Genomic DNA, 24,129 nt, shown 5'->3' on the forward strand with positions numbered 1-24,129 from the left:
GAAGTCTGATAAATACTGATATGTAAAAGAGAGACTGCTCACTGATCCAACTAAGGGCTTTCATTCATGTTAAATTTACTAGGTCCACACAGGTGGAGCTGGACTACGTCAGGCCCCGTCCACTACTATTTTTTTTTTTTATTATTATTTGCAAGAACTTACAGAACATACATACAAAAAATATAGACATACAATATTGAGACAATATACAGAAAATAATTATAATAATAAATAAATAAAATAAAGAAATAAATTAATAGAAATAAAGGGGCTATCACCTAACAGTATCAGATGAAGAGGTCAAAAGTAGAACAGATCCTAACTGTACTTATGGCTTTCTTATTAGTGGAGGCTGATATTACATTCAAGTAATTTTACAGATCTTTCAGGAAGACAAAGAATACAGGTTTAGAATTAGAGAATTTACATTTGTGGATGTAAAATTTGCTTAGAAAAATAATTAAATTAATAATAAAGCAAATATTTGTTTGTTTCTTTGGGTCAGTGTCATAAAACCCAAATATAACGTTTCTCAAACGTACTGCAAATCCTGGCAAAATCTTACACTTAACAAACACATCAATATCTTTCCAAAACTTTTGTACCGTCCACTACTAGGTCAAAAGAGGTGGTAGACTGGTGATAGATTTGTTCGACTTCACGCAGCGCCGCAAAAGAAGAGAGCAGCGGATGACATCAAAGTACCGCGAGAGCGATTCGAGAAATAACACGGAGCAGTCTCCTCTCGCGGTACTGTGATATCAACACATCAAGTTCGACCTAAAAGAGGCGGGCGTAGACTTTTGATCAAGCTCCACCCACTAGATCCAGAGAGGTGCCAGGTGTAGAAATGTTATAAATAATAATTAAATTTAGGGACGTTCTGTGTCTCTGGGCTAGCTTTATTTTTGCTGGCATAAATATGTGCAAAATGATCCAAAAGAGCTAAATCGGTTAAATGTAAGATGTTTAAGCACGCGGGGGCGCTGTGATGAGCGGGCAGCGTGCAGAGTGGAGACTGAAGTCCTCTTGCTCTTGACTCCGCCTCTGCCAGCAACACCGCGGATGACGTGCAACAACAAAGATGGCAGGAGGAAACAGCAACTACTGGGAAGGTGAGGTGGCAAAGCTTAACAAATTTATCTCGACCGAAACGTGTGTTGTACTTTGTGACAACTCATTCCAATTTATCGTCTTGATGGATTTTGATAACATGTTCATGGTAACGCGATCAAATTACTTCAGTAACGTACACCGTTAGCATTAGCTAGCTAGTCCGCAAAGACGCCAATGCAGTCGGTTCGGCCAAAAACGGAGTAATATTAAAATAAATATTTTCTGTTGGCCTTAATCTAGATCATGTTTTTCAGTTTGTACAGATTTTGGGAACGTAAATGTATTATGAACTAAAATGAGGCGTGTAAAAAAGTTGTCTCCACTCTTCTCCATAAGAACCTCAAAACGTTTACACTAAAGTAAAATGCGTTCATATGATGTGTTTTAAAATAGTGTGAGTCCCCTAACACATTTGGGGTTTATAGACGCGCATACGATTCCCTAAACCAAATGATATCACAAAGAGTAATGACAGTAAATCTGAACTGTCAAGGCCCAGAGGCACAAAGTTTAGATGGCTGGCTTTATATATTGTGTCTTATATAAGTAATAATGCCATGTTGCCAATATATATTAAGTTACAATAACACCTCTGTCCTATCTGCTGAATGGTGTTGGGCAAATGCCATGATGTGTGTTATCTAATTTTATTGAGTCATGTTATGGCTAAACATATTTTATTTTATTTTAGTCCAGCTAGGGCACTAGTTGGCTTTTAAAGTTTTAACAGATATATATATTTTTTCAAATGTAGCCACAAAATAACAATAACATCTGTAAAATGCACAAATACTTCAAAATTGTTCCTGGAGGACACCTGTCCTGCATATTTTAGTTCCAACCTTACTCCAAATACACCTGCTTGTAATTTTTAGGTAGCCCTGAACAACTTGATTAACAGGTTCAGGTGTGTTTGATCGGGGTTGGAACTCAAATCTGGACATGGCCCCTTCGGGAACAGGGTTGAAGACCCATGGTTTAAATCATCATTGTTTTCTTTTTGTGTTGCACTGGGAAGATCTGCGAAAGCAGGCGAGGCAGCTGGAGAATGAGCTGGACATGAAGCTGGTGTCCTTCAGTAAACTGTGCACCAGTTACAACAGCTCACGTGATGGACGCAGAGGAGACAGTTCTGACAGAGAAGAGTTTATTTATATAAACCCAAATTATTTTTAATGATGTTAAACAAAGTTGTATTCTTTCTCCGTTATTCATAGTTCTGACACACAACCTCTCCTGTCCAACTCGACTCAGGACAGAATGTTTGAGACCATGTCAGTGGAGATTGAGCAGCTACTTGCGAAAGTAAGACTTCTGGGTGTCACAGTTCATATGTGACCCTATCTGTGAATACAAGTCCAAAAATCCAGCTTTGATGACAAATCACTTTAGATCTAGTGATTACTAGCAGTGATTTTTAAGAGATTTTATAGATGTGACCCTGGCTTAGAAAAACCAGCTAAAGTCACTTTTAACGATTTGCTGTTGTCTACATAAAATCATCTTGTGTAATGTAAAGATGATTCTGTGAAAATATAACCTTGAGATCTTTAATGCTGACCGAGTAATACCATGTCAAAGATTGAAATTAAAGTGAGATCAATGACCGAAAAAAATTCCTTGGCATATCAGTAATTTTTCTTTTTAATTTGGTTTCATTTTTTTTTTCGTGTTTTAGTACTATTTTTCTCTCTGTATTATATTGTTTAATGTGTATTTTTACTTTGGTCAGTCCTATGGCTGTTTTAAATGTGGTGTATAAATAAAGTGAATTTGAACTTTGATGCTCCTAATCTCAGAATAAGATTATGAAACTTAAGACTGAATTTCACGGACAGGGTCACACATTTTTAGCATTTTGCTGTTTGTAGTGAAATAATTATTACTGTATTACATTACTTAATTAATGGATACTGTTTTGCAAACAAAAGATTCAAAATATTTCAAGATATTTGAGTCTAAAAACAGCTTTGTTTCACTTTTCTCCATCTTTTTGTAGCTTACTGGGGTAAACGACAAGATGGCGGAGTACACAAGCACACCGGGAGTAACGTCTCTTAATGCTGCTCTGATGCACACTCTCCAGAGGCACAGAGATATCCTCCAGGTGAGTTTCTTATCATTTAAAGTCTTCTCTTTGTTCATAAGCTCAGCTCTATGATTTACCAAAGTTTTCCACTAAAGGGATAGTTCACCCAAAAACTTTTAAAATCCCTTCAATTTTATTTATATGGATGTGATGTCCATATTGTCAAAATTAAATTGAGATCTTACAACCAGATGTTAACATATAGAAGTCAATATTTTTTTGACAAGCTTGAAATGTTGTATTTGCTATCACCAAAACTGATTTTTTTTTGTAGTAAAGCTTGTTATTTCTACTCATATTTCCTTCTCCAGGACTACACACATGAATTTCATAAAACCAAATCAAACTTCATGGTAATCAGGGAGAGAGAGGATCTGTTGGGGTCTGTCAGAAAGGATATCGAGTAAGTGTTCTCATTAAAATGATCAATGCAACAGTTATCAATGCATCTGCACACAGGATGAAAGTTGAAGTCATGACCTGGGAGATCTCAATCACATTTCCCCTGTGTTCCTCTAAAATGACAATGATTAAATACTTTAAAGGAATAGGGCACCCAAAAATGAAAATTCTGTCATAATTTTCTCCTTTTTTGCGATTAAAAAGTTAAACAAACTTTTATTACACTGGATTTGACATACAGGGTCACATTTGTATTTTTATAACTATAAGGCTAACTACCATAGTGGTTCCCAACCTTTTTCCTTGGGGCCCCCCATGTACAATCCGAGACCCCCCATATATATATATGAAGAGTTTCGTAGCAAAACGAGATAACTCCATTTTTAAAAATCTTTTGTCAAAACATGTTTATTATTATGTTATCATGTTATTATTTTGTTCTATGGTGCTACTTAGCTGTATTTTTTAAGTTATGAAGGTTTAAATGAAAACAAACCAACTGCAGTTGAATTGATATTAATTTGACTGCACAACCAAAAAACGAGATTTCTGAAAAATTTAATTTTGCAAAAAAAAGAAAAATTTAATTTTGCCAAAACTTTGCAACGAAACTCTTTATATAAATATTAATGCTATGCACATAAACACCCACACACTATATATAGTAACAAAATGTAGTTTTAAGTATTTAATGACATTTTATTACATGAATACACAGGAAATTTTCCTTTCAACTTCAAATGTTTCCTTTTAGCCTAATATTTTCATTTTTACACAACTAGTAAAACGCAGTTTATCTTTTTTCGGGATTTTGTGTATGAACATAGAATACTGAATGTTTCCTTTTGATTTTGCCGTTACGATGACCACAAGCACATGATTGAACAAGTGATGTGTGCGCGCAAAATTTAAATAATTATTTTATATAAGAGATATTTTTTGACTATCTTGGCATTGTAAGCATATGCTTTTTGAAAAACTTTAAAAAAATATATATTTTTATATAAAACTATTAGTGGAACATTTTATGCATCTTTATTCACCTCAAAGCATATCTGCCCCCGTGCCCTCCCTGTGATGGGCGCGGACCCCAGGTTGGGAACCACTGCCATAGTCATTGACGATAGTATTGTATAATGAGAAAGTTATGAAATATTTGGGCATCTTAAAAGATCTTTTAAATACACCACCAGGGGGCGTTAATGTGCCTTGTAAATGTGATCAGGAGGTTTAGCCCAGCATTTGCATATCTCTTGCATCCAGTGTCTATTGTGAGTTTTTCTTTTTTTAGCAGAGCTTCTGCTTTACCTGCCCCTCCACTCCCTGATTCGTGCCAAACGTGCTGTGTTACCTGCCCACCCCACACCCCCCGACAGGACTCCACAGCACAGCACTATGTAAATGTCAGCAAAAATGACAAAGCCCTCATTTAGTGCCCTGGCCTTTAAAACCTTGTTGAATTGATTAAGTTGCCTGTCAGTTGCTTTGATTGGTCTGGACTGACAGTTAATTCTCTCCGATCTGCTTTTATAATCATTATACATCAGTCGGTTTGCAATGGAGCAGAAAAAAACACCAGGGCTTGGAGCCTAGATTAACTCAAGTCTTGCTTGTATTGCCATTCCTTGTACTTTCAGCAGTCCCATGTCTCCCCCCTCAAAAGCTCGCCCATCTGACATGAATATTTGCGTTGTCAGGTCGGCCTCTGGGTGTCTTGTAGAACCGGCTGGTGTTGAACAACGCTTTTTCTTTCATTTCCTTGTTGAACTCTTGGGAAAGGGCTGCACTTCCCAGCACCGTGCTCATTTATTATTAACACTAAATGTTCTTTGCGAGAGAGCGAGGCTGTGTGACACACAGGATGGAGAAAGGCCTCAATATTAGCCTGGTCCCCCAACCCCCTACCCATCTAAAGGGCCAAGCCCTCCATATAATAATATTTATGAATTGAGCTGTCTGGGATAGTGCATGTTTCTGATGAATTGTTAATTAAGGCTCTTTTCTCTTGTCAGGTCATATAAGAGCGGATCAGGGGTGAATAACAGACGGACGGAGCTTTTCCTGAAAGAGCATGAGCACCTGAGAAAGTAAGATGCTTTTTTCTTTGACCTCAATTTTATTGAAATAGTGTGAAGCAAAGTTGCGTCGCTTTTGTGTGGCATTTAACCAGGTGCTGGGGTAATGTTGTGCAAAGTATGGGTTAATCTACAGCAGGTGTCTCCAACCCTGCTTCTGGTGAGCTACCGTCTCGCAGACTTCAGTTCCAACACACCTGTCTGTAATTATGAAGCAACCCTCAACACCCTAGTTGGTTCACCTGTGTTTGATTGGGGTTGAAGCTAAAATCTGCAGGACGGCAGAGTTGTTGAATAGAGTCAGTAGTGACCGACTTCATGTACAGTACATACTATACTGCTTAGTACTTGGTTACTTGCCAGTTAAATAACTGGTAACACTTCATTTACCTTCCAGTTACTGAAAATTTTTAAATTTGAGATTAAGTATTACGTTTAAGCATCTACATAGCACAGATTTTGTAGCCCGGATGGGCGGTCCAATATCACTCAGGCAATATCTCCGAATGTACAGTTGTTATCGTAAATTGCATGGAGCATAACGTTTTTTGCCCTTTGAGCAGCGATTGAAACACAATTCCATTAGTAAATGAGTTTGTGGTAAAGCTAAAGTCAATGCACTTTGCACATGCAAATAAATGATGCTATCAGCAGGCATAATACTTTCCAAGTGTTTGACCCCTTTGTACAAATAGTTTTTAATTTTTCAGTGTTGTTCAGTGCACAAAAAAGTTGTTAAATATAATCTCAATCTGTGGTTTATTAAATATTGTTTTAGATTATTAATAAGTTTCAGAATAAATTATTATTATTATTTTGGCCACTGCAGTGAATTTTAGAGATCAAAATCTTTCAAACTGAAAAGCACACGTGGTACTGCATCTGTCTCAAGTCTACCCTATCTCATAAGATCAACCAAATGGTTGCTAAATGGTAAAGAGAGAAGAACCATAGATCAGTAGTTCTCAAAAGTTTTTGGCGTGCCCCCCCTTGCGTACAGTGCATCCCTTCAAGCCCCCCAAATAATTCCAAAACTTAAAATTACAATTAAACAAAACGTATTGTTCAATTAAAAATGTAGTGGTGTTGGTTGGTAGCCTTATTTTTCTGAGGTTTAAATGCACAGAATTTATAATAAATACATATATAATATAAAATGTCATTAATTTGGGGCCCCTGGCACCATCTCAGGGTCCTCAGTGGGCCACGGCCCCCAGTTTGAGAACCACTGCCATAGATGCTAGTAAAGTAAAATGTCACATTTGGATAAACTGGAATGATGACTCTGTCATGTGCTCACACTGTCATAGTCACTTAACCTGAGAAATGACTCTTTCAATCAGAAGGTTACCTGTAACAGATTTGCTCCTACTCATCAGTAACTCTGCAAGGCCGCTTGTCTGTGTAAAACGAATGGCTTAAATTCATGGAGTCATTGTAGGTGACTGCCTGGCTGCTTGTGTAGACACAAGGTGATTCTGTATAACAAAGTATAGTTGTAAAACATCCTCTGGCTATCCCTTTTAAAACATTACATTGAACCGACGGACCGTGGTAAAGAATTTGACAAAGTATTTGATCGGGGTCATTTGTTTTAAAGCAAAGTGTTAGTGTGTCAGATTAAAAGAAGTAGCCCAAGTGAAGAGAGTAAAGTTTTAAAAGAGACCCGAGAATATGTGACCTGTGCTTTGATTGTTATCTTAGGAAAACTTGTAATATATGAGGTCTTAAATGAAGTCTAGTATTAATTTGGCTCGTTCTATATGATTAAGACACTTTAATTACACCGTTAAAATGCGTAGTAAAGACAGAGTTTCTGTTAAGGTACTTTTTCTTTCCTATACAACTTATTAAAACATTTACTCATAGATTAAACACACACTGATAAATATTATCAGTTATTTTACAACAACTGACTGTAAAAGTATAAAACATGAACTGCTTTTAGTTGTCTGTGTTTTGTTCTTTTACTCTTTGTAAGGCTGGCACCTAGCCTCATCCTATTAAAGGGGACATTTTACAAAAAAATTTTAGGATGTAAAATAAGTCTTTGGTCTCCCCAGAGTACGTATGTGAAGTTTTAGCTCCAAATACCATATAGATAATTTATTATAACATGTTAAAATATTCACTTTGTCGGTGTGAGCAGAAATGTGCAGTGTTGTGGTTGGATAGTGCAGATTAAACGGCCATATTATCCCCTTCTGACATCACAGAGGGAGCCAAATTTAGGTAACCTATTTTTTCACATGCTTGCAGAGAATGGGTTACCCAAAGTTACTGGGTTGATTTTGTTCACAATTTCTAGGTTGATTGAAGCACTGGGGACTGAATTATAGCACTTAAACATGAAAAAAGTCAGATTTTCACGATATGTCCCATTAAAAAGCAAAGTTTGCCCTGAAACAAACACCCAGTAGTGGCCATGACTGTCAAGAAGTATATGATAATATGTGAAAGCTCAGATGCAAAAGCTGCTAAACGCCACTCTGTCAAAAATGGGATAATGATATTGACTGAATGCTTTCAGCACGTATTAAACGTTCATCAAATACTTTTGCTCTAAATCCGCTTAATCCCAGCCTCAGACCATTCAGAAATACTAGTTTGCTGGCATAATTTGTTAAACGCCGCAACGATTTTTCAGCAAAGTGCACGGAAGCAGAATCGGATGAACGATGGAACGCATATTTCAAGGCGCAAGACATTTTTTACCCTGTTAAAGGAGATTGTTAGAATAAGTTAGGATATTGACCGAATTTTTGTGCCTTTTATCTTTATTCAGAAAGGATAGTGAAGAGTGACTGAAGAATTTTTTCGAAGTGGAGATTTTCATGTACTAAGAGGGTTTTGCAGTAAAGGACAATTTAATTTGTTTAATACCAATGAAATGACTAAAGTGAAATTTGTGAAAATAATGGATTTCAATTACTGAATAAACCGTACCCAAACAAGTCAAATAAAAAATTGCTCATTTGTAAAAAAAATTTGAATGTACTTGAGCTCTTCATCTAGTATTATAATTATGAAATGTATAGTAACAGACATTTTGATTTTGTCGTTTTACTATTTTCTTAAATACCTTTTACATTAAGTTTTCCATCCAATTTGGGCCAGCATCATCGTGTGAGGGGTTACATAAAGTCTCGCCTTTGTTCTGGTCCTTGTGCAAAGATTGGTAATTGGCACAGTTGAGACTGTAAGCCGACTGAATGCTGAGTGTGTACTGTATGCGAACCTCTCCCTGCAGTCCTGGCCAAATGCCCACTTTGTTTCTCAGCATCACTGTGCCCTTCCTTCTCACATCTCAGTGCCTCACATCAGACTCTGCTCTCTTTATCTGCAGGGCATAGGCATTTCACATTCAACTGACTCTACCTTTTGCACTCGTCTTTAGTTTTTCTTTTTTTTCAAACAAATAATGTTGACATATATTACAATTGGTTGTAAACGTTTGGAGATGAGATGTGGACTGTGCCGGTCGCCTCAATTTCCGTTAACACATGCTGCTCTGCTCTCAGAGAGGAAGTAATCTCTGGTGTTATGGCTTGATCCCATTCCAGTGTAAACAGTAATTGAAGACAATGCCATTTAAAGACATTAACAGCTATGACAGTCTGACTCATAGATTACATTGAGCACTCAGAGAAAAATGAGGAGGGAGACATTGTGGAAACAAATCGCAGACAATTACTCGATTAAATAAGAAAAGGGACTTTTTCCAGGAACTGAGGCTTTCCCAAAGAGCTTTAGCATCCTCAGGACAGATGTTTTGCTCTCATTGAAAGATTGTTTCTAGGTTTTATTTAGCTTTATTTTTTACAAAAATCATTTGTTTTTATAAAAAATCATTTAGTACCCATGTTTACATCTGCTAACTCTAATTATTTCTGCTCTTGAAACAGAAGTTGAGTTGTCAGGATTTTTGGCTAGTCGACTGCTACATTTGGACTCCGATGCAAAAACAATGCATCACCTTGTATTTTGACATTTATAGTTATTTAAAGAGTTTGGATCCATAACGCAATAAATCAATTTTTACTAATTTGGGTAAAATGTGTTTTCTATACCAAGAAACTGACAAGATGAAAGCCACTACTATTTTCTGTTACAAACTTTCACTTGGCATCTTTAGGTTATAATAACATTAAAAATTCAAATCCATAATTTGATTTTTAAAGATTTATTATAAAAACGGATTATTTTATTCCGCAAAATGCAATAAATCAAAGTTTTTTTGTTTTTTTTTAAATACTATAAATCTGTTTAATCAATATAAAAACTATTTTTTAAGTAACAAAGTAAGTTGGTCGACATATGACAGCCTTTGAACTTGGTCAATACTAATACCATATATACAGGCACTGGACCAAAAATACATTCAATCAGTCATCGCTCCCAAAATGAATTCAAGTCATCTTGTTGATGCTATAAATTAATTACAACAACAACATAATGTCATCATAAACAAGAACATGAAAAACAATATCACATTAGATTACAGAATGTTCAAAATGACATTTCCCTTACATTAAACTTCCAAATGTGCATTCATCTCTGCCATGTCATATTCATTTAGATGACTAGTGGTATACAATTGATTAATGCCATTAATGTTTAATTTTTTAATCGAACACAAATTTAGTCATATTAAGAACACTGTCATTGCTGCTGTCATCCTTGGACCGTCGTCGCTGAATTTTTTTGACAGCGATCAGCTGTAAAATGTTTTGGTCCTGCTCGATTTACGTTGACTTTGAGTAAAATAATGGAAAGTTTTTCACAAGATCCCCTGGGATTAAAGTGTTAGCATGACAGAAGCTTGATGCTGTTGTGTGAGAACAAGCAACAGTTGGTATTTTTCCGTCTCCCGAGTGCCCTTCGCGTAAATTATTAGATGTTGATGGCTTACGTTTTTTCCCCACCACAGAAAACCTCCACAGGTTTATTGATGCCATCAAAATAACTATTTTTGTTTTGTTTGTTTGTTAATCACGAAGTACAAAGTAGGAAAACTAGGATTCTGTGTGTATTCAAATCACCACCATTGTTGTTTACAATGTGTGGAATGGTGCGCTGTTATTGATTAAGTTTATTAATTGCATTCTGCAGAGAACGAAGACTGGCATTTGTCGCAGTTTGGAAAAAAAGGAAGAAAATATGACAGAATAACATGGCGGAAATCAGATTTTGCGTAAAAATTAAGAATTTACTTTTTTAATACTTACCAGATACAATACTGATTTTGGTGGTAAAAAATGGTGTTTTGCGTTTTGGAACCAAACTCTTAATTTGTAGTTTGGTTGATGATTACTTTGAACCTGTATTTTTTCATAAGAATAACTTTTAGGTTTTATTGCTGTCCAAAATAGATTTTTAAAAGCAAACCTAGTTTTATCATCTGAGATTACAAAAGCTTTAAGCCCGGGATACACTGCACGATTTTTGGCTGTTCCAGACGAACGGTTGCCATCGCATCTGTTTTTACCTGTAGTGCATGCTGATGATGTTGCGCTAATGTGTTGCAGCCATCACCGCCTACGATTCAATAGGTGTCATCATTGTACAGTCTACATGCTTGTCGTACCCAAGTTTAAATGCTCCATGTTGCACAGGATGGCAAAAATCTTGCAGTGTATCCCTGGCTTTAGATGTTTCCAAGGTTTTAAGTATCTTAAAAGGAATGGTCACCCAAAAATGTCTTCATTTCATCACCCTCATGTTGTTACAAACTTGTATAAATTTCTTTGTTCTGATGAACACAAAGGAAGATATTTATTTTGTTATTTTGATCAGAAGCCCAACTGACAACCATAAAGGAAGAAGAATACTTTGGATGTCAATGAGCTTCTGATGGGTTTGGTTACAAACATTTCTCAAAATATCTTGTGTCTGATGTGCTGAGCTCATTTTCTTGAACATCTGGCAATCAGGGAGATTTTCATTTACAACTGTGCGTGCGTGCGTGCGTATGTGTGGAGGCAGAAGGGTTTCGCAGTCATGGCTGTGTGCTTTGGCATATCTTCTTTCTTATCTGATACATCAAGCACTTTCAAGGTTAATGGGAGTTTTTGAAAGTCATATTAGACAACATAAGAGACAACAGAAATACAGATATGCGCAGGAGGGTTAGCTTCTCAATTTTTTTGTCTTTTTGACACAATCTTCTTTTAACCACTGTGCCATTTATCTCCCTTACTATTTATAAACATTATACTACGTGAAATATGAAACGGTATATGTATAGTATAAAAGTAATTTTTACATTATTTGCAATTCAAATGCTGCTAAGAGCAAAAAGCAAGAAATTAAAGCTGGCGTACATCGCTGCTGTAGCCCTGGTGTGTGTGCAGCAACTAAACCGCAATGAAATTGATCTTCCCTTTAGTTGATGGTTGTCGTTAATTTTATTTGTGCAGTTCACTTGCACATTTTCATTCTTAAAGTTCAATTTAAATCACGTTTTATTTTTGTACTGAAAAATAAAATTACAGTGAGGTAATATTCTTTTTTTAGATAGTCATATTATTTCTATTCCCTTGATTCCATTTTTAGAGCTATTATATTGTATATTTGGCATCTTGGCAGTGGTTATTGTACTTAAGGTGGACACTTTGGCATCACCGCATTGTAAGGTTGCCAAGATGTCCATTTATTTATTGCACCGAAGATGCATTTGAATCGAGTCTGTAGAGCTGCAGCTTGACTCAAAGAGAAACTTTCAATGTTTAAAATATCCCATCAGTGTCTACTCCCTGTTTTTAATGTAGTTGGGAGGTTTCAAAGTCTAGACAATAAGCTAAGTCCTAGTTAGGCCAGTGCATGCCGAACGCCTATTTTTTTACTTTACTGGTTGTCAGTTTCTTTCTTTAATCAAAATTTTTTAGCATAGGTTGTCTGTGTCAAGGGTAACCTATGTGCCTGTAGTTCCATAAGAGCTGGGAAGTGGATCCGGCAGATGGAGCTCAGCAGCCCGGACTCTCACACTGTCTTTGTGTTAGCTCTGTTGAGCTGGAACATAAATCTTTTTGCATAGTCCAGCCTATAACAATAAAGCAGCATTTCTGATGAGGCAGCAAGATTGCTCTCACTGCCAGCTTCAGGGGTAAAGGAGAGAGACCAACTTCATTACTGGTGATGAGAATCTCATTTGAGTGCATGCCTTGATTTTGAATCTGTTAATGTCCTAGCTCCAGCTTTTTTAAGCAGTCATTAGAGGGATAAATGCTTTAAATAATTTTGTGTATATAAATACATATTAGGCCGATGTATTCATTTCTTTATGAAAACATTTTAAAACAGACATCAATGCTCAGCATACATGCACACTTTAAGTTTAAGTTTAGCTGAAATAAAAATAAATTAAAATAGATATAATTGTAAATAAGCTTTTGAAATTGTTCATAAACTTCATTATGTCTGCAGAGGCTGATATTTTAAGGTTTCTTTCTCCACCGGTGGAGCTTTTGTATCTGATATGTTGCATCAAACCCTGACATCTCTCTATTGCCCTTATGTCTCAGAGGCGATAAAAGGCTATAGTAAATCCTTCAGCGTGGGCTTGCCTATAAAAACAGCATGAATTGGAGCTTGACGCTCCTCCCCAAATGCAGCAATGCGCATTTTATAGCGCAACCCCGGGGACAGATGGGTAGAATTGACTGTGGTTACCCCATGATATCTTTCAGCTGTTTATGACTACATACACTCAGTGGTGTTAATATAGATGTTGGTCAAACTAGGTGAGCTTAGTTGATGGCATGCATTTAGTGAACCTTATGTTTTGTCTTTTGTTTGTTTCCTAGGAAGTATAAAGTATTTAAGTATTGGTCCCAAAAAACGTCAAGTTTTACCTATAGGGATGCACCCATATATCGTCTTAAAATCAGTATTGGCAGATAAAAACAGCCAATGACGAGGCTAAATAATATCCTAGCAATCAAAAAGATTGGAAAACGCATCAGAACTCATAATGTGTGATTATATCAGCAGATTTAAATCTAGGTGTTCGAATATATGGGTATCAGCACAGAAATTTCATGCATTATCAGTGCATGCCTAGTTTTAACCATAGTTGATGTTATGATTGGGCTGTGATATTTATTTATGCACATCCCCAAAACAAATAAGATATTTTTTTACAATGGAGATCTACAAATTGTCTTTACTTACAGACTTTTGTGTGGACAAAGGGATGTCCATTAGACTGTAGAGTTTTTGTTATCCATACTGATATCTTTTAGCATTGACTTGTATGGATTGAATTCCTTCACTGTGTTATTGTATGAAATAGTGATGTTCGTTGTTCACTACACATTTCTTTCCAAATAAAAGAATACAGACAATGTATATTTTCTAAGTCTATTATCGTGTGTATATGTGGAATATGTAAAGATCCTCGGATGTGGAAATCCCTTCCATAAATGTATTTTTAAGCAGGTACATTTTTCAGGGAAAGTCATGTAAGGTCAGTTTTGTTTTTCAACCTTGAAATGAATTCATACTTAAACCCAGGAGATGCTGAACTAATAGCTTGGCCACTTTTTGTTTTTCTTCTGCTGAAACATTATCACTATCAGTCCAAATTGGCAGGTAAATTGCTGAGTGTATTGTTTGCGATGAGCACCGTTTGAAACATAAGCCTCTGGAGGACAGTGGGCAGTGGCACTTGTTTTTATGCACGTGTGATTGGTTATTGGGCCCTGTGGGATAGGGCGGTACACCAAGGCATTCACAGATCTCTTGTGTATTTCTAGCATATGTTTGTTTCTCAGATGAAACAGTGGGGATTATTGTAGCCTTATTGTCAAACAACACTGTCCCTGGACAAGTTCTCATACTATGATTGTATTTAAAGGGACATTTGAAAATATGCACATTTTCCAGCTCCCCTAGAGTTACATATTTGATTCTTACAGTTTTGGAATCCATTCAGCTGATCTCCATGTCTGGCGGTACCACTTTTAGCACAGCTTAGCACAATCCATTGAATCTGATTAGACCATTAGCATTGTGCTAAAAAGTAACCAAAGAATTTCGATATTTTTCCTATTTAAAACTTGACTCTTCTGTAGTTGCATCGTGTACTAAGACCGACAGAAAATTAAAAGTGCAATTTTCTAGGCAGATATGGCTAGGAACTATACTCTCATTCTGGCGTAATAATCAAGGACTTTGCTGATGTAACATGGCTGCAGCAGGCGTAGTGATATTACGCACTGCCCGAAAATAGTCCCCATGGTTACTTTCAAATATCGAAACTCTTTGGTTATTTTTTTGCGCGATGCTGGTTGTCTGGTCAGATTCAGTGGATTGTGCTGAGCTATGCTGGGGTGCTGGCGCCGGACCCGGAGATCAGCTGAATGGATTTGAAAACGGTAAGAATCAAATGTTTAACTCTAGGGGAGCTGGAAAATGAGCATAATGTGGAGTGTCCCCTTAATAGAATATGTGCCATAGACTCTCTGTAAATTGCTTTGTAGACTTTGTGTAATTACGTTACCTGTTTTTGCAATCCACAATTCAATATTTCTGTCTCCAAACTTCCATTTAAACTTTTAACTCCATATTTTGTTATATAAATCTAAAAACACTGTTAAAAGTTCCTTTAACTGTAGTTGCCCTTGGAACATAAAGGTCGATTTTATCTTGGTGTAAACTCTGCCGGCTTAGGTCATATAATAAATTCAATCACCATTTAAAATACAATGGGATTTTACATATCATATCTTGAGTGTTGTCTTCTCCACAGACATCCTAGCAGATCATGTCACCAAAAAGATTACATAACAAAGATTACTATTCACAGCATTCTTAAATTTGGCTTTCATGCGTGTAATTGAAGACACCCCAGAGCTTATATTTGTGCAGCAAACCAGCTCCAGATGTGCTTTGCTAAAAGCCTTTGTGGACCTAAATTGTATCGCAGTCATTTTCAGACTTGCAGTCAGGTGTGATACCAGCTAATGTAATTGAACTAATAGCCCTGCTGTTGAGTTTAAAATGGATGAGGTTTAATTAGGAGACAGACCACATTGCTAAAAGTCTGTGACTTTTACGACTCCTCATCGTCCTTGAGCTCACTTTAATTCTTAGTTTCAGCATTTTTTTAATTTACTTTCATTTTGAATCTGCTGTGTTTACTGTGACATTGCACGAAACCAAATAGCTATATGTCTGATCCAAATATTGTGATAAATGAGTCTAACGGTAGCCTTTTTAATTATTTCTCGGGATAAAAAGCAGATCATTGAAGAACCCAAGTCCCAAAGGATGCAAAATATTTGCCCTGTTAATTGCAATCTAAACAGTACAAAATCAGCTTCATCAGCACCCACTGGGACGATTTATAATGATTAGTCTGAATGAGAGTCTGCCTTTGCCAATGGATGGTTTTGGCTTTTAGATCAATCAAAGCCAAAAGCTCTTAAGATGACAGCCGTTTGACTCGACAATGCTTCTCAGATCACTTTTGCTGCGCCTACCTTTCTATAAGAAGAAAAACGATTGGGATATGATGAATTATCACACTTGATAGCGTGATGTGCCGTTAAGGCACTCCTATACAGCTGTACAGATTCAGGCAGATGACGTCAGACTTTGTTTCGTGCACTGCCTGTTACGAGCAATGCATTTTTTAAGATGCCGTATCAAGTTAAAAATAGTTCACCTTTTAAAACTTGACACTCTCTTCTGTTCTGTTTGGCTCCATTATTGGTGTTATTTAGGTGAAGATATGTATGCATTTACCTTTTGAGGTACTAATCAACAGCAGTGTACTTTTTTAAAGGGTACCACCCCAGTGACAGCTTTGTACCTTTATTTCTAGGAGTGTACCATAAGACCGATTAGTAAACTCACCAAGTTAATTGAAGACAAAATAAAGCCTTGCACATTCTTAATATGTATTTTGCGTGTGTGTGCATATAAAGACAGAGCCCTATACTGCAGTAATAGAAGTAAATCAGATTATTTACTCTTGGCTGCTCTTCTACAGTGCCAGAATTCGCTCGGTGCTTTCTAACAGACCATGCAGACAGACAGAAAGAGTTCAGCGGCATCTAAATTTTCAATCTGGTTTTTGCTTGTGTAATCAAAATCTGAGCTTCTTGTCAGACCAAAACCAATTTGTTTGGGAATTGAAGACTTTCTATCCGCTAAGGTCTTTCTGGCCTTGGGACTTTGTCATCTACATTGATGGAGGAGGCAGTTTTTATGTCGACATGGAATTTCATTCTTATCCTGCAGGGCTGTATCTCCTTTTCAGGGAGAAAAATGACAGTAACATGTGGATTTGAGAGATTCCAGACTGTAATGGGTTATCTGAATGATTTTTTCTGCTGTGTGTGTGTGTGTGTGTGTGTGTGTGTGTGTGTGTGTGTGTGTGTGGTCATGGGGCCCTAAGCAGCCACTTAGTTTGCTTGATGCCTTGAGCCGGCTCTTGACAAAAGTATGTCGAGTCGTTGACAAACTATTCTTCTTAACTGGTTTCAGCTGCACCTATTTCTAACAGGTGCATAAACAGCCATGCAATTTCCTTACGCAAACATTTTTAGTAAAATGATGCCCTTTTCTGTTGTAACCTAATTGTGCCTCTGTGAGGTCCATGGAGTCTGCACAAAGCGTATACCTGAACTCCACTGAACGCTTTTGGGATTAATTGGCACGCACACTGCAAGCCCCAGCTTATGGTTAATGTGGTGCTCTGGTTTCTGAATGGCTGCTAATACATGCAGCCTATTACTTTGAATAATGTCAACAGGTCTGTGTGGGTTTAGGTGACAGAATTTGGCAATAGATTAAGACTAATTAGACTAATTCATGAGACTCAAGACATTAGACCAATATATTAACACTAAAGGGGGTCGCACACCGGCCGCGCAGCTCAGCGTCGCGCCGAGTCGCGTCTAGGACAATTCGGAGGTATCGTAAACCAGAAGTGCACATTAAATAGCGCGAGCTTCGTCAGATAGCGCCTACTTCAAAATGCAAAATATACGTTAGCAGCCAATATTAATCGTTAATGATTTGGGACAAATATGATGTTATTTAATGTTAAACTATGTGAGTGGAGCTTTGTGGCGCGACAGGGATTTGAGCAACTTTCTGAGTAGTAGCTGGGCGGCGCCGGTGTGCGTATACTCATAGAAAACAATGTGTTTTTTTTTTTTTTTTTTAGAACAGCGCGGCGCTGAGTGGCCGGTGTGCGATCCTCTTTAGGGGCGATTTCCTGAACAGGGATTAGACTCATTTTATACTAAAATAAATATAAGAGCTGTTCAAACTGAAAACAACTTGCACTGACATATCTTAAAATACATCATTGCCCTTTGTTTTGCCTCAAAATGCAAACAAGTGATGTTTTTAGTTAGACATGTTTGTTAAAACTAGTTACATTTCCTAATTAAACTAAGGCCTAGTCCTGGTTTAAGCTAATCCCTGTCTGGGAAACCACCCCTTAAGGTTTAAGAAGTGTCCTCATTTATACAGACTTAAATGTATGTGGACAATAGCGATGTAGATTCATATTTCTTATTGTTTGTTAAAGTAATTAATTCTACATACTCATCACATTTCCGCAAGAGAACGTGATCAGCATTCACTGCATGTTTGTCATCAATGTTTATTTCAACCTGATCCTCAAGGATTATCATCGTCTAACAGCTTTTCTTTTTTTATCTTCCTGCAGCTCAGATCGACTTATTGATGACACAATAAGGTAAGTCTGATTTTCTATTAACTGCTTAAACACATGCTCAGATTATCAGATTATTTACACTTATAAATGACAACAGTTTACATACTTATGTCATTGCAATATCTAGGCACAATAAGTAATTTTTGCCACACTTTAGGGCTGTCACAATGATTAAATAATCGTCTCATTGTGATTGTTTGACCTCACCGTGATGATTTCAGATCACCGCAATGATTGCACATCTTTCTAAAAAACACAAGGGGGAGCTGCAGTGCCTGTATAAACAAGACAGTATCAGATGGCGCTCCTTAACTGACATTACAAAATGATACAATGTGTACTAATATGACCTTAGTAGGATTGGCTATTATTTAAGGCCTGTTCTGGTATAGTCAGTTTATTTTAATTTCATTTTTATTTTTAGTTATTTTTTAGACACTTTATTGTGTTTATTCCTTATGAAGAATTTTCAGTTTTTAAAAGATATATTTGTTTGAAAAACAAGAAAAAAATGTATGAGAATTAAATCTCAAAGCAATTACCACAGATCTCTGCTAAAACAATAACCTGCCATTGACAATTTCCTCAAGCAAAATCTTAACCGATGAAAAATTGCAAACCACTAATCCATTGCTCTTCCAATCAATTGATACCTTGTATAGTGTCACAAAAGATTGGAAAGTGAATCCTGATCCTTAAGGGAATCTTACCGATATGCTTGGTGTGTGGTTCTTGTCTGGATTGTCGAATCTCCAGACATGATATTCCCACTGGTGCCCCCTCCTGACGCACTGCAGCAGTGAATATCTCACCGTACTGATCTCAATGCAGATCTGTGTTACATGTGCCTTTCCATCACTTTCAATGATGCACCTGCGATAGGGGAAGCCCACAGCCATCGACAGGCGTATAATTAAGCCTGTGTTATTCAGACCAAAATGATGCTGCATTAGCTTCTTGAAATCGTTACGTTTTTTGCATAGCTCGGAGTAAAATAAGAAACTATTTAAGATTTCATTATAGAGTCACTAAGGTGTGTTAGTGGGCAGTTATTTGTGGTTGATGTCAAGTTCAACTTTTAAAGATGTTGTCTGTCATAGATGAGACATTACATACATCCTATACTCACCCATCTATCTCTAAATGAGACTTAATATGAGATGCGTGCATACACATGGTTTGTGAATAAGATGTGTGTTGGTAGAAAGCTCCATTTGGAAATTTGAAAAATAATACCTTGTCTTAACTAGACTTGATATATACTCCAGCTATAGGCAGTTTGTCTGTCCATACTGAATGCCAAAAATGGGCGTGGCTTGACGCGATCAATCACAGGACACAGCCAATTGGAACAAACTATGTAGTTTGGACACAGTTTTAGGCTTATGATAATCTTCAGATTCTGGAGCAGATGCTAAGGAACGTGGCCTGAAACCAGAACCTAAAAAATAAAAATACCCTTGGCATGCCTGTTGTCACAACTCTCTGGCTAATGCAAAATAACTAAGTTTGTGACTGAGGGCACCTGAGGGTGAAAAGCTCCAGGGAAGTCATTGCCCTCAGGGTGCACTGTCATGTTTTATTTGCGTTATACTTTTTTGTATGAGTGGGGTGTAGCTACTGCCTAATTCAGTACCTCATTTTTTGGACTGGCTTTAGTGACTGGCACATGCTTTATAGATTTGGCTTAATTATGCATTATATTCATAACTTATCAACGTGTTCCTTAATCACATCCTAGATGGAATTTAGGTGTTATAAAAAGTTTTATAGATAATATCAACTGTCTTTCATAAGCGAAGGCTCGGATTCAGCATTTAAGGTGAAAATATTTGATTGCTTTTACTTTGCAGAGTAGGGCAGACCGGAGCATTAATGGGTGCTAGGCTATAGTTTACACTCGCAAACCTGCTGAGCTGAAGATGGAGCCGTACAGGAACACGTAGCAATTTAATTTTCTCCAATAGGAACAAGAAAGCAATACTCAGCTGAAGAAAACAAATAAGTGCTGGTGCTCGAGTTCTTCCTATGAGTTTTTGCGTGCAGTAGGGTCGTGAGTTTCAAACAATTGCACTTTGAGAGCTCTGCTTAATTGAAACGCATTAAGCTTAGAGCCGATGATGGCAGAATGGCGGTTGCAGGAAAACCACTCATTAGTTGAGAAAATATGAGATATTCACTTTCTGCAGCGTCGAGGGAAATGGATATGTAATGGTCGGTCACTTCTGCATGTTCCTCCCTTCCTGTCTGAAATCAAAACTGCTGGAAGAGAAATTTGTTGTTTTTAATGCTATCTGCTCCTGCGTTTGCAGTACTGACAGCTCCTGTGTCAAGGGCACCACTATGGGTGCTTTATGAGTACAAATTTGCAATGAAGGCCAGGGCCAATTAAATCCACTCTTATGGTTGTTGTTTTTTCCACAGCATTGCCATGGCAACCAAGGAGAATATGACCTCCCAACGTGGAATGCTAAAGTCTATACAGAGCAGGGTCAACACCCTGGCCAGTATCCTTAATTTCCAACTGGGGTGTATGGGTACACTCAAGAATGCTCACAGGGCTTTCTCTAAGTCTCATGTTTATATATTTCCAATTTAGTGGGAGTAATATAATGAATCTAACGTTGTTTTAATATTTGTGACCCTGTTTGTGAAGTCTCATAACCTAAATATGAGATTAGGAGCATCAAAGTTTGATTTCACTTCAAATTCTGTCTTTGACATGGCCTTAGTCAATATTAAAGATGTTATTTTCTAGGGGTGCACCAATATATCGGCCGATGATGCTTGCTATGCTTCTCAATGAATTGCGAAAAATGCCATTACATCTAAAAGCCAGAGGGGGCGCTCTCGTTCAGAAACTCAATATGTGCTGTAGACAAAGAACCATACACGTGCAGCTCCAACAAATGGTTTAAGCATATATTTATATTGCGGTTCTTCAAACCTTTTCATGTATTTTCGTGATAATAAAGAATATGTATAATGATTATGATTGCCGAGTGTTGCTTTTTCAAATGCATGTTATAAACGACTTAAACTAACAGTGATTTCAGATCGATAAGGACTTACTGATCAAAAGTCGTAGTACATGAAATAGCTGTGAATAATATCGTCTGTACGATTCAGAATAGTTATCGGCCATGTATTATTAGTATATATATCTGCATTTATCGGTGCACCCCTATTATTTTCTTTAATTATGTAAGATGATCTTCTGTAGAAAACAGTTAATCACAAAAAATTACTTTAGGTGTCGCCATATTTTAATCACTGATGTACTGTTAAGGGGGCATACACACCAAACGCAAATTCATCGATTTTCGCTTGTAGATTACATACAAAGTCAGTGCATGCAAATGAGGCTAATTGGGTGGTGCGATTGTTGCGAAAACACACAATATTTGCCTTAAACGCGCCTTCGCGCAAAATTGAAAATCTTCAGTGTATATAGAGCAGTGGTTTTCGAACTGGGGGCTGCGAGATGGTGCCAGGGGGGCCCCAGTTTTATGACATTTTATGAAATACATTAATTTATCATGAATTCTGTGTAATTAAACCTAAAAAAATAAGGCTACTAACCAACAGCAGTACTTTTTTGTATAATTTAATGTTTTTTTTAATTAAAATGTTGAGTTTTAGATCAGTTTTTTGTCACAAATTTTCTTGGGGGTGCCGCAAAGGAATGCACCGTACACAAGGGGGCCCGCACGCTGAAAAAGTTTGGGAACCACTGCTATAGAGCAGGGGTTTTCAAACGTTTTTGTCAGCCGAACCCTCCTTGATCTAAGTTATTTATTTGAAGTCCCCCTGAGATTTTTTTGTAAATATTTCAAAAATATAAAAATTGCTTTTTTAACCTTAAACCATTTATTTTTTACTTGTTTTAAATTTTTTAACAGTAGTATTTTACACAGTTATTGTTATCTGTTATTGGACCCCCATCTGGTAATTTTATTTTATTTGTACATAAAATGTATCTGTCCATTTTGCATGAGTTCTCAGCTTTCGGATATATTGAAGTGTTGTGTAATGGTCACTATATGCAGATAAATAATATCAAATATTAGTGTTTTATTTAGATTTTTATCCTAAAATTATTTATTTACATTAAATGATTTGATTCTAATTGCTATTTTTTCATCAAATCATGAACCCCTGCAATTCCCTCACAAACCACCAGGGGTTTCCTAACCCCAGTTTTGGAAACCTTGGTCTAGAGCAGGGGTGGGGAACCCTGGTCCTGGAGGGCCACTGTCCTGCAGAGTTTAGTTCCAACCCTAATTAAACACACCTGAAAAATCAATTTAAAGTCTTCAGGATTACTTGGAAATGAATTTCAGGTGTGTTTGATTAGAGTTGGAACTAAATCTGCATGACCGTGGGCGTGGCCCTCCAGGACCAGGGTTCCCCACTCCTAGTATAGAGCAGTGGCCCCCAACATGGTGCCAGCTGGCACCAGTTTGCCCGCACAGAGTCTGAGGTGCCCGCCAAGGCAAATTTTATTAATAGTCTCAGTTTAAACAATGATAAAACATATCAACAAGTAAAACAAAAATGTTTTGAGTCACCTATATCAAAAAGTAGCCCTCCTGATTGTTTTATCCATTTTGGTAGCATTTGCTTACAAAAAGGTTGGAGGCGCCTGGTCTAGAGCAAGGTCACAATCTGAACTGATATACGACTATAGGAAAAGAAACTTGCTGTTTTTGTGCTGTCCTTAACTTTAAACCCCTCCTTCAGACCGTTTCCCTGCCATCAATAACCTAATACAGCGAATCAACTTGAGGAAGAGGCGGGATTCGTTAATTCTGGGAGGAGTCATCGGCATCTGCACCATCCTTTTACTTCTGTATGCATTTCACTGATGAACATGGATGCTTACCAACTTTTTTTGGGGGTGTTCTGCAGAACAGTGGTCAAGCCTTGAGAACGGGCTCCATGAGAGGTGGACAATTGGAGCCACAAAGCAGATACCCACTTGGCCTAGTCTGGTAACAGGATTGATTGCGGCCAGCATGGACCTTATTTGTATTTAGCAATGGGAGGGGTTTAGCTCTAACAGCGTTTTCTTTGATTCTGTACTACAAATAATGCGCTGTTCAGACGTGGACTGGAGACCAAAGTACTAACAGGAATAGATCATTATAACACAGTGGCTTTGAGAAAAGCGAGATGCTTTGAAGCATCAACCTGGCATTGTGCTCGTTCCTGTATATTATTATTAATCGGAAAAGGGTTTTAATTTGAAGGTCCTTTTAGCGAGAGGGTTTCTCATCATGCTGTGTACTTTGTGAATTAATAAATTATTCATATACAGGATATTAAAAATGTGTGTCAAACACTAGAGGCCCGTCCTCTACAGCTTCAATTTTTTAGATATTTCTAAACTCTCTTAACGGGGATGCTTTACACTGGAGAGGGGAGTGTTGGGATAAAGGAGTCTAAAAATAAATGTCTATGCTTCAATTATAAGGGGCTGTCACTTTATGCTTCTGCTCATGTTTGTTAAAGTTGCCAAAACTGCTTTATGTTTGTCTGTTGTTGCTTGGCATACCAGCTGCTTCCTTTATCTGACAGGAGCTGAAAGCAGCGTTCCTCGCAGTTTACTGACTTGCATCTGCACAGCAGCACCTCTTTACAAACTGGAGCGTGAGAGACGGAAGCAGGCCAGAGCTGTATACATGATAAATATATACAAGGTAAAAAAAATCAATCCAGGAAAATGAAAAAATATAGCACTGCAATTG

The 24,129-nt window shown here is 37.2% G+C and overlaps 1 protein-coding gene across 1 annotated transcript; it reads left to right on the forward strand.

Moving 5' to 3' along the window:
- The first annotated feature begins 957 nt into the window (after positions 1-957).
- gosr1 (golgi SNAP receptor complex member 1) lies at positions 958-23,726 on the forward strand. Its single transcript, XM_073862668.1, has 9 exons — positions 958-1,115; positions 2,135-2,244; positions 2,332-2,421; positions 3,116-3,223; positions 3,517-3,608; positions 5,620-5,694; positions 18,371-18,400; positions 20,804-20,886; positions 23,123-23,726. The coding sequence occupies exons 1-9, from the start codon at positions 1,085-1,087 to the stop codon at positions 23,245-23,247; spliced, it is 744 nt and encodes a 247-aa protein (XP_073718769.1). The 5' UTR covers positions 958-1,084; the 3' UTR covers positions 23,248-23,726.
- The last annotated feature ends 403 nt before the right edge of the window (positions 23,727-24,129 follow it).

This window comes from Misgurnus anguillicaudatus, chromosome 24, assembly GCF_027580225.2.
Source record: "Misgurnus anguillicaudatus chromosome 24, ASM2758022v2, whole genome shotgun sequence".
In the NCBI taxonomy this organism is placed as follows: domain Eukaryota; kingdom Metazoa; phylum Chordata; class Actinopteri; order Cypriniformes; family Cobitidae; genus Misgurnus; species Misgurnus anguillicaudatus.